The sequence below is a fragment of the Sebastes fasciatus genome, chromosome 23 (assembly GCF_043250625.1).
Source record: "Sebastes fasciatus isolate fSebFas1 chromosome 23, fSebFas1.pri, whole genome shotgun sequence".
Classification (NCBI taxonomy): Eukaryota; Metazoa; Chordata; class Actinopteri; order Perciformes; family Sebastidae; genus Sebastes; species Sebastes fasciatus.
Genome location: NC_133817.1, coordinates 23146397 through 23158855, shown reverse-complemented (window position 1 = coordinate 23158855; position 12459 = coordinate 23146397). Strand labels below are relative to the sequence as shown.

General features: G+C 39.6%; 1 protein-coding gene across 2 annotated transcripts in view; it reads right to left on the bottom strand.

Annotated features, from left to right (window-relative positions):
* The window catches only part of tafa5a (TAFA chemokine like family member 5a), a 194645-nt gene that overhangs the window by 67181 nt on the left and 115005 nt on the right, over nt 1–12459 (bottom strand). For both annotated transcript variants that reach the window (XM_074625673.1, XM_074625674.1), the window contains exon 2: nt 6114–6263. In XM_074625673.1, the coding sequence (XP_074481774.1) occupies nt 6114–6263 (150 nt within the window). The remainder of the gene's footprint in view (nt 1–6113; nt 6264–12459) is intronic.

Here is a 12459-nt window from a genome sequence, read left to right as displayed (position 1 = left end):
ACTGTCTAATAGCCCAGAGACTGAGCCTGACGCATACTCTATGTCTCTATCACTGCCTGATTCACTGGAACAATTCCTCATATGCAAGCTACCCAGGGATGTGCATCTAGCGAGATGAGGGTCATCCTCATAGCTTGATATGCAGCTTCACAGATATGACAATGCAAGTTATGTGTTAGCAGTGTGCAATACCAGACTGTGGAAATACTCCGTTACAAGCAAAAGTCCTGCATTCAAAAGCTATTATCCGAATTGATTGATTGCTTGATGGAAAATGTTACTGTTAGAAAATACTTGAAACAGCATAGAAAACAGGTCAAATATTCTCACTGCACTGACTTTAAAGCTGCTATAATTGATATTTTCATAATAACAATGTATCAAATGACAACGTGAAAACAATAATGTGATATTTATGAACCTACAGAGAATTATCTCCTGAATCCTGAGAGTGTTTTAGCATCTTTCAGCTCATTGTTTTGGTTTTCCAACTTTACTGTTTTGGTTCACTTTCTCTGCTCTCATCATAGTGTTGTTTTCAAAAGCAAAAAGGCTCTAAAAACCCACTGTCCACACATTCAGCTTGCAAACTACATACAGACACAGTCAGCAACTAGCGGCTGAACGTAGTGGTGCATTCAGCAGCTAAAGAGCTAGATATTTCCCCCAGGAGTTGGTGGAGACCAAAAACAGAGCTGGAAAAGTGTGAATGTTGGACTAATACTACACAGGTGACCAGAAACACAACTTCAAATTAATGATAATGCTGCTCCTTAACTGTTGGATGTGTAAATAAGATGAATAAATAAGATGATGTCAATGTTTCTGCTGTCTTTCTGCAGTCTTGATTTGTAAAGATCAGCAGTAAAAGATGGTTGTATGCCCTGACAACTGTCATTTACACTTTCAAATTCTTCTTTAAAAGGAGAACTGAACTCCCTTTTTATTTAGAAAGTGTTTCAAAAATTAGACTACAACAGTCTACAATATAAAAAGCTGCATCTTTTCAATATCAGTATCTGTGTGACCCACCTCAGTTCATAATCATTACAAAAACACAACAGAAATCCTTCTGCAGTGCATTACAAGTGTACTGTAATCTACAAAAATATGGTTTGTTGTCATTTACTGTCGCGCTTCTCTCCTCGGAAGAAAAAAAAATAATCGTCGATTCTGCTTTTGTTTTCAATGATCGAAGATCAGAAGCTAATTTCAATCAATTTCCGATTTAGAATCAAAATCGTGACACCCAATTAAGTACATACTTGAGTCAATGTACTTAGTTCTTTTCCACCAATGTGTGTTAGGCTGCATTCACACCAAAACAGGTGTTGCGGCGATTAACGCAGGGTGGTGCGGCAGTGTGGGAGTGTCACTTAATGTCCATTAAACACTAAGAAACGGTACGACAATTAACATTTCTACAAAAGTCGATTCTGTTTCAAGTTTTCACCGGAGGTGGCTGCATCGCTGCAGGTTAAACTCACTACCCCCAATTTAAATGAAAGGGAGGACTGGCGTTTTCACTGCAACACCTGATTTGGTGTGAATGCAGCCTCAGCATAACATTCTGTTTTTCACACATTAAGGAGCTCACTGGTTTTTCACTGTTTTATCTGTGGGCCAAAACTGGTCACCTCTGAGGCTTTCATTAATGTCAGCAATCCCACCAAAAGGAGACCAAACACAAACACCTTCACCTCAGACGGGGACTCCCCACTGAGCTATCACCGCCACCGCCACAACCCGTGACCCTCAACCAGCTCCTCTATGTCTCTGGAGTTGCCCCTTCAGAGGCTGTGTCTCTCTTTCCCACAGCCAACACGAGTAGGTTACTCTCTGTTTCTCTCTAATAGCCTCTCTCGGTCTCTCACCCTCCTAATAAGAATCAATATCAGCTCTCTTTAAAGTCATCAAGCACAGAGGTAAAAAGGCTCAAGAGCATGAAATTGCAGATGAGAGAGGGTGTACTTATGTAACACTAGGCTGCGATATAGGCCTAAAATGGGTAGACCCATCGAAGACATACAGTGAAGAGAGAAAAGACTATAATAGTGTGTGTGACAGTGAGAGAGAAATAAGAAAAAAAACAAAGAGGAAAAAAAATCAGAAATGGAGAAAGAGAAAGGGTCAGAGAGAGACATTTCATGCCGCAGAGATGTGATTCGTGAAGGTTTTGTTGTCTATTTTTCCAAGCTAGTCTCCTTATGGGCATCAAACAGCGCAGCGACGGAAAGCTTATCATGTCGACGGCTTATCTCCCATTTTCACCTCCTCAAAGCAATAAACACACAAAGAGCAACTGGAAGATGGGAAATGCACAACAACAAAGAGTGACTCTTCAGGATCAACGGCACTACAGCGCTCTCTCTCTGTTTTCATTACCACATGCTGTCCTGGAAGCCAGGTGAGTCCGCTGATGGAGTTGTGGATTATCCCGCATGCATGGGATGCAGAGTCTGAAGCATGAAGGACACGGATGGTGTCAGCCGAGGCAAAGGCATATTACAACAGAGAGCAGACCTCAAGGACTCAAGTAGATTAAAACAGATTGAAATCCCATTTGTGGCGTTTGGGGTCTTTTATGTCGGCTTTCTCTCCTGCTCCCGCTCTTTTTCGATGTCCCCAAAGTGAGCCAAGCCCGAGTCTGAATAAACAAATAAGATTGCATTTGTGGAGACAAGCGTCTCAGATTTGCATGGCAATAATATCGAGCTGTGGGGTTTTGTAATATGAACGGCAATAAAGGTGTGTGGGCGTGTTTTTTTTGTTTTTTTTGTTGGGAAGGAAATGGTAAATGACTATCTGACATAGAAAAATATGCACACACACAAGTGCCTATGTGTACATGCATATGTTCAATTCTCATAACCAAATATGAAATTACACTTTATATAGTAAGATTTAGTGTAAACTAAATCTTACTCTGCAAAGTAACTGGTAGTGGTCGAATATATTTAGCTTAAAAAGTACTAGAACTGCAACAATTAACCTATTAGTTGTCAATTATTAAATTAATCGCCATCTATTTTGATTAATCAGTTTGAGTAATTTTATAAGAAAAAAAAGTAAACATTTTCTGTTTCCAGCTTCTTGAATATGAATATTTCTGGTTTCTTTCCTCCTCTATGACAGTAAACTGAATATGTTTGAGTTGTGGACAAAACAGGACATTTGAGGACCTCATCTTGGGCTTTGGGAAACACTGATCAACATTTTTCACCGTTTTATAGAACAAACAACTAATCAATTAATGGAGAAAATAATAAACGGATTAATTAACAATGAAAATAATCGTTAGTTGCAGCCCTTAAAGGTACAATAAGTATAAAGTGGCAGAAAATGGAAATACTCAAGAACAAGTACCTTAAAATTGTACAGCATTTGAGAGCGCTTTAGTGTGTTTGTTTCATATTTGTAGTTGTGTGTGCGCGCACAATTAGCTAGCTATTAGGGCTGCACGATTATAGCCAAAATAATAATCATGATTATGTTGATCAATAATCCATGATTATTTATCAGGATTATTCATTGATTTTACAGACAAAATATTTTATTTTCCCACATTTAAATAAACAGAGCACTACTTTCAATGCTCCATTCTTGCTAATAAAAAAATATTTGCATCAAAATAAAACTTGTCCTTATTCACAGTGCATCTCCTAGAACAAAATAAAATTATACCAAAACTTTTTTCCCAAAAATGAAATCAACAGAGCACTGCTTTCAGAGTTTATCCTGAAGACAGCTCTTCTCCTCACCCAGGGTGATACACTGCCTTGAAGGAAGCTAAAGTCAAAGAACAAAAGTCTCTTTTTACAGTTAATGGCATCAATTTCATGACAGATTGTGACATGACTGACTGCAAGTTCACTTTATTTTTTCTGATTTATAAAAGAAAGTAATGTTAAATGAAAGGTTGTGTATTATAGTAAGTAATAATAAGTAATTCAAATATTTTGTTCGAATTAAAATGTTCAAAAAACTCATACAACAAAATTGTAATTATACAACCAACAACCTAATCTAACAATCTAACTTTCTATTCCCATGTAAACCCTCTCGGTCTCTCAGGTCATCTGGTAGTCTGCTAACTCGTCCCAGAGTCCAAATTAACATTATCAGTATTACCTGTCTGTTATCTATTCCTCTGTTTTATCCTTTCAATTTCTTTTAAATGGTTTTATTTGCATTTTAATGTTTTATGCTGCATTTCCTTTGTGTTTTTATTGCATTATGTCAAGCACTTAGGAATTACTTTTGTGTATGAAATGTTAACAAATAAACTTGCCTTGCCCTAAGTTCATGACATCACTTCATTGTCATGTCATTATTATATATAGTATTATACATTACATAGTATTGACAAAACTATGACATTTATTTATTTTTTGTTCCGGTAGTTGGCTGCACTGCGAACCTCGACAACTGCCGTCCACCTGCGCAGGTCTCTAAAGAGTCAGCTGATAAGCCTAAGCTCTCCTCAGATAAAGACGAGTATCAAGCCCACACAAAATGCCACAGTGCTCCATGGAGCCCACGTTGTGACAAACACCTCCTGATATCATCTGGATACTGTGGATTTATGCAGCATCCTTACAACTTATTCACTGGCAAAAATAGGCATGTGTAAGAACGGCAAAGTGACTCCACAGTGCAGGTGGGCGTGCATGTGCTCGTGTCTACAAGATCAGATTGTTCTTTATAGGGCTCAGGCAGAGTGCGTAAATCTCAGTGTGAAGCGGTTTGGCTGAAGGAGGAAATTTAATTTGGAGAAAATCTCGTTGTCATGTTCATCTGTGCCTGCCACCAAAAATAGGTATAAGCCTCTGTCCACTTACACAAAGCCCTCTTCTCATATGATCAGCAGGTAAAAGCGGTCAAACAGCGCTCTGAGGATGGGCAGCTCCTCCAATCGGAGACACAACTGTGACGGTGCACTTGAATCACAAGCAAAACAAATGTACAGTTCACTGCAGGTCTTTCCTAACTAACAGAGCTGTATCTGCCGTCACCTGTGCACATAACCTCCCCTCCCACCTCAGGCTACAGGCCACATCCTGACTCGCTGACAGGCACCCTAAGAGGCAGTAGGGATGGCGATGAAGATGTCATAAAGAGATGTAAGAGTCACAGCATCGTTCAACCCCATCTGAAGATTCTTTGAGCTGTCATGGAGGCAGAATGGTGACAAGAGAAACGACTCAAAGGCTCAAGAAAACACTTTTTTCCCATTAGATGTATGTGAGGAAGCCATGGCAACAAACAACTAATGAGACTCTTCCTCTCCACTATACACAAAGTGCAACATTAATATATATTTTTTGTCACTTCTCTCTTCATCGCTGCCCTGTGAAAACTATGCATCTCCAAATTTGAATATTTCAATAAAACTTAGGCCCTGTCTACACATACGGATATTTTGATCTACGTTTTGGCCTCTTGTCCACACGCAAACCGAGTTTTGGGTCACAAAAAGGAATATTTTTGAAAACACCTTCTTAGGTGGAGATTCTTTTTATTACGGTGAGCGTTTGGAATTGTTTTGATTTAGATTTTTATTTTAACAAAGGGGAAAATATTTTTTTAAATATCTGTATACGTGTAGACAGGGCCTTATTTAAGTGTTACTTTAAGATACATAAACCATTGAAAAATAATAATACAAAAGCACTCTGTGCCGAAGCAGACACTACACCACAAATAGTGTCTCTATTCCATGAAATATGAGACCATCTGTTGGAGGGGGATTTAGAACCCCCCTGCAGCCACTTTTTAAAAATGTTTCAACTGTAAATTGATTTGTTGCAGGCTTTACTACCATTACAAAGACAGCCCTGTGATCCACTTTGCTCCACATTGTAGGTTTATCCACCTTAAGCCCCTTCTTACAAACAGCCCAACCCTAACTGCCCTGATGACATGATTCAACACTTTATGGCTGGATTTTACAATTAATTTTCTTCATGTGCTTCAACAGCGACATAATCCAATGTAAAAGTCAGACATGCCTCGGGGAAAAACATGCTCATATTTGAGTAGTTTTCACTGAAGTGGCCCCTTAAAGCGAGCTGGCTAAGCCGGGATCCCCCCGCACCCCCTCCTTCTCTTACCGTCCACACAGGCAGGTCTGGCTCTTGTAGTTCCAGCGATCTGGCCCTTCTTACAGGCGCAGCGGGCCGTCTGCCTGGCGATGGTCCGCCGTGGTTGGCTGCTGTCCCTGTCCAGCGTCACAATCTCACATGTTCCCGCTGCCAGCTGGCCTGGAAATGACATTGCACCACAGGATGCGAGGTCAGAGAGATGCAATCATAAACAGGACTAAATAAACTAGTCTGTCTCTTCTGTTGCATGTTTATTCCATCACATAATCAGCGGTGTAGCTGATATTTTTCATAATCCTTTGGAGCTCATTGGGCATGGCATGAACATTACCAAATTTAAGGGAGTCTGTCTCACTGGAGCCACTGACACAAATGCATGAGCTATATGTATTATCATATACTATAATCGTCTACTAAGCATTCATTTTAAACACATAAACAACTATTTACGTTAGACACAACCTGTCTGTGCGTCAGGCGGTTTGGAGAGGCTGAACAGCAGCCATTTTGTCAACAAGTGGCATACTGAATTTCACTTAATTTTCATAAATACTCTTGAGTCAGTTGCTTGTTTTGCTTTTGTGAAAACCACTGAAATGTTTATGTTAAATATGGTGTAACAGTAGAGTCATGAATATCACAAACTGCCTTTATAATGTCAGTTACAGGAAAAGCTAGTAGCACCCTGCAGACAGAGAGACAGAGCAGTCCTGCAGACAGAGAGACAGAACAGTCCTGCAGACAGAGAGACAGAGCAGTCCTGCAGACAGAGAGACAGAGCAGTCCTGCAGACAGAGAGACAGAGCAGTCCTGCAGACAGAGAGACAGAGCAGTCCTGCAGACAGAGAGACAGAGCAGTCCTGCTGCACTAAGTAGATTGATGCGTTCAAGGTCAATTCAGTAAAAAGGAATATTAAGCAAAGATAAATAAACATTGTCATGATGTGTTCAAATGTATAATCTTGTACAATTGAGTTTATGGTGAGAAATTTGAATAAATCCAGGTGTTTGAATGAGTTATTTTCACAGCAACATAGAATAGATGTTAGAGAGGGAATTATGACCTGTTTAACATCCCAACACTAGCTCTAAGCAGTTTACAGTATAATACACAATTAAAACTACACATACCAAGTTTTTGTTTTAATCAAAGCAAATATTTAAAATAAAAATACAATCATTTATTTCCTAATCATTTGAGTTGTGTATTTATACAAATAACCATTATAGATGACATTAACAAAGTCAAAAGTTAACATTTTGAGTTTTAGACGGTTTACATTGACTTCGGGACGGTAGAAATTCTTTTTGGGGACGTATGTATGTACTCTTTTTCCACACAACAATTTATCAGGAATTGATAAAGAATGTTACTGATAAGAGGAATCGATAATGGAATCGGCATCAATAAAATATTTTCAGTCTGATCCCTATCCAGGAGTAGAATTTTATTATTTCATCTTTCAAAAGTTAAAGCTGAAGTAGACAGATTGGAGCAAATATGATAAAAAATAATTATTTTTATAAAACGGTCGCTATATCGTGACAGTAGTACATGAGACAGGTAACCTGAACAAAATCATGTCCCTCTGGTGTTCTCCGGTGCTCCTAAGGGCATCTGCAAGATTTCAGACTGGAGGAAAACAAGCAGTAAGAGCTGATCTGAGGTCTGCTGTCCATCTGCCGTCTATGAGAGCCGGCTGTCAATCACTCACCAACTCCGACCAAACAGTCAAACTAGGCAGCGCTGATCAAATATGAATCAATATTCTGTTACATTAATGTCTATCTCTCTCCTCACATGTTCTCAGAATCATCTTGTAGTGCACGGTTTAGCTGTATAATGAGAAAGTTTGTGACGCCGCCGCCATTGTAAAAACTGTTGAAGGAACGCCAGGTTCCGGTCACATGACCCGAGCACAGCCAATAGGAACGCTCTCTCTCTCTAAAATGACCTGTGATTGGTCAAAGTCTCCCGTCACAGGTTAGATGTTCTAAAGCCTGAAAACAGAGCCATGAGGAGGAGCAGAAGTCTAGTTCTCTCTCAGAACACTTGAATTACAATATGCTGAAAGGTTATTATGGAATTTTTGCCCAATGATGCCAAAAATATACTGACTACTGCAGCTTTAAATAGTCTCACTTTAATGACTTGGTTGAAGATGTGAAAGGCATGGCAAATGATGTGATCCCATTAAAAAACAACAACACTTAAACTGACTTCAACAACATTGGATATGCAGTGAGGATATTGTTTTTAAATGTTCACATTTATGTCAGAAGAGAAATGGGTTCTTTGTGGTTTAACAGACCCTGCAGTTCCAGTGGAAGTGCTCAGAGGCCGACAGAGGAGCACCGCGGTGGCATTAAGCAGCTCACAGATGTGACTACATGTGTGAAGGGACTTTAAAAGACAATGAGGAAATTACTTTTAAATTTCAGCAACCTAAAGACTACCCACAAGCTATTTCTCATTAAGGGCCACGTCCCATCAGCTCACCTCTTTGAAGGTAAAGAACCCATTAGCCATAAATGAAACACATGAATACTGATGAACTTTGTAATTGCTGCCAAGCCCCCCCATCTTACACACACATGCTTCATGTATTCAATCAGGTGACCTTCGGCCTCGTAGCCGGGCCCTTGCTGCTCGCAAATTAACCTTTGTCTGTGTGTGGAGGCCCTCGGGTGCCATCCTGGAGAGGCTTATCAGGATCTAATTGTGATTGGCAAGAGGATGGAAGTTGTGATTAAATCTGGACTTGAGTCCCGAACACTTGGGTGGCTGGCTTAATGAACTGAGCTGTGAGGGGTCACACCCGGGGTAATGGGGATCTATCAGGATTCATCCACACACTGTGTTGGCCAAGGCCACAGACGGAGGAAATGTCTGTGTGCATTACAGTGTGTAGACATTTTAAAGGTGAGTATATGTTTAAATACACTCTCTGCTTTACCATATCTTTGATGGCAGAAAAACAAAACATCACAAACTTCATGCAACTATAGTAAGATGAGCTATAATAGTTGGCCTATTTATCCTGCTCTAACTCCCCATCCATGTTGTTTACGCTTTTGCATCTATATGGGAAAATAATAAAGGAAAAAAAAATCATACAACACTAACAAAACACTGATAAACCATCACAACAACACATAACATAAGTGGTGGATAGGGCGGGTATGGGAGGAACAAATACATAATCACACATAATCAAACATAATACAACACATTTAGTTGATTATGTGTAGGCCTGCTGTAGGGATGCACCGATCCCACTTATTCAGTCCAGATACCGATAGCGATACCTGGGCTTTGGGTATCGGCCGATATCAAATACCGATCTGATACCATTGTTTAATAAATAAACCGACTGCGATCATTCTTTTTATCTGTATACAAACATAGAACTGAATTGAATAGATCGGCCCCATTGTCACCAATACCCGATCAAGCTATTTGAGTCAATATCGGCTCGATATCCAATCCGGTATCGGTATTGGTGCATCCCTAACCTGCTGGTGATCAGAGGGTGTGATGCTTCTATGTTTTGTCTGTGGCATTCCACAAACTTACTTTTCTCACAAATCACACACACATGAACATGCATATTATTATAATTCTACACCAAAGCAACCTAAAACTTATATCACATTGCTGGCCTGTGAAAACCATGTATCTCCAAAACGGAAAGTTTTCACAAGCTAAAAAAAAAACAGCCCTGTTCAACTTTGTGACAATGCATCTTCAGATAATCTGATGGCAATTTAAATTTATTTATCTTAATAGGATTTTTTTTTCAGCCCATGAAAAAAGACAAAAAATGACCATTTACCAAAATTAGAGATACATGTTTTTCACTGGACAGTGAAAATAAATTGCGTATTATGCTTGATATTTTTTCATTCTTATTAATACTAATTTATTTTGTTTTGTGTTGAAAAAATAAGGTACGGAGGGCAAAAGTAGGTTGTGTATTTACAAGTAAACATAGTGACTGAAAGTGGCCAATTGATTGAACCACGGATGTGATCACCATGTCCAAGTGGAGACTAATCTTCAGCCACCTCTAGCTCTGCTGTAGTGTCATATGAAAATTACATTAGAGATTTTCTCCAAATTCAATTTCCTCCTTTGGTCACACTGCTTCACACTGAGGTTTGTGCGCTACACATTAGTGGTATACAAGTGTGTCTATAAATACAACTGTACTAAGAGGAAGAAGGGAAGGGGGGTAATTACAAATGTGCTGAAAGATGTCTTAATACTAAATGTCTTTGCTTGGAAATGCATGCCAACAAATCCAACCTGTCGCACGCTTGAGAGATCAAGACCAAAGCCCCCACCTTCACCACCCCTTTCCACTGCTCTCCTCCTCTTCCTTTGTCCTCCTTTTCTTTCTTTACATCGCTTGCTCTTTTCTCCTCCATGCCTTCTCACTTGACTCCCTCTTGCATCTCTTCTGTCTCCTCTGGGTTATGCCGGATAATGACTTGTCATGTAAGCTCCCGCGTCAGTTCATGTGTGTATGTGCCTTGGTTTACTTCCTGCATCCTACCCCACCCACCATCTCTGCAGATCATCTCCTCGCTGCCTTCTTCCTGCTTCCTCTCTTTGTCAGTTCCTTCTCCTTTGGAATTCTTCCATTGCAACAAGCTGAAAAGACTTTTTTTCGGATGTCTTATGTAATATGTGTGCGGATCGCTGTGGCGCCGAGGTACCATGTGTGAAGTCAACAAGCTCAAAGACGGGTTGATTTGACGTTGTGATTCTCTGATGAAATGTAGGCAATTAATGAGCTCAATCGAGTCAAGAAAGAAGAACAACAAACAGGGGCCTTGCTTATACTGTCACAGCTGTAGCGGCAGAGAAACTGAATTCATTTCATTTTCATGTTGTCTTGCAATATATATTGTCGTCTATACAGATGCACTGACTGATAAATAATCTTCTAATTTTAAATCCAGTATGAAAACAAAATAATTGTGGTATGCCTCATAAAATACTACAGTTGCAACATCTCAACAATGAGTGTATTCGCTATGCTAATTCTGCTGTTAATCACTGTTCTGTAATGTTGAAACTCAATTCTTTAAATCAGATTGTCAAATTGTTGTTGAAATTGTTAAACTGCTATGCAAGGCACATGGGAGACATTGATTCATATAATGATACTTATAAGGCTGAAATAATTTGTGCAACAGGTTCTTGAGCTAGCATGCGTTATAGAGTTTGGTCAAAGTCATGATACTTCATCAAGACTAAAAGTCTACTGCCATGCTAGCTTAGAGAGTTAAGGGGTCACCAAAGTTATTACAATCCACCCTAAGGGGAACATGAATGGCTGAACCAAATTTCATGACAATCCCTCCAATAGTTTCACTCAAACCCAGTCAGATATTTCACTCAAACACACAAATGTCAACCTTAAGGTCTTTGCACACTAAGTCTCTTTTTTTCAAATGCGTTTTTTTAATTCGTCATCGGATAAAAAATGTTACGTACGGACAGAGACTTCGCACACTGACTCTGATGCGTTTTATTATTCTACTCGTTGCGAAAATTCGCAATGACAAAATTGAATTAATTACGTGGGTGCAATGTATAGCGCTCGTCCCAAACGGGGCTAATTAATAAATAACATTAGCAAGAAGCTATCACTTAGCTGCCTAGAGCACAACCACTACTGTCTTATCTTTCCTACATCCTTTGTTTCACAACCATCCCCGATTCCAAGCTCCTCTGCAATCATCTGCCACAATTTACCTTTAAATTTTGCATTACTGTATTCTTTTCATTCTTTATTGTAAAGTGCTTTACGCTGGGAGACGGAGTGAATGTTTATCAGATGTCATTTTGAATGATGACATTTAAAACGGACGGTGGCTCTGAGTGGTCAAACATCCCTCTTTTGCCTTTTGACAGATGCGAAAAAAGGCAGAAAATTCAACCTGTTCTGAAAACTTTAATGACGGACGAAAGTTTCGGAGTTGGTGTGTAAACGTTATCGACACAACGTGAGGTCCTGTTTATTTTTAAGCGTGAAACAATTTTGGACGAAGATGATGTCAGAAGAAATAGCAGAGGATCACCAAAAGTCATTAAGATATACCCTCAGGGAACCATGAATATCTGTACAAAGTGTTGTGCCAATTGAAATATTTCACTGGACAAATGAAAACTCTGACCTGCTGGTGGTGCTAGACAAAAAGTCAGGGGATTACCAAGGTCAGTAGGAGTCATCCACTGAGGACCATGAATGTATGTACTAAATTACACGGCAATCTATCCAATAGTTGTTGTGATACTTTAGTCTGGACTAAAGTGGTGGACCAACCGACCGACCAACCGATC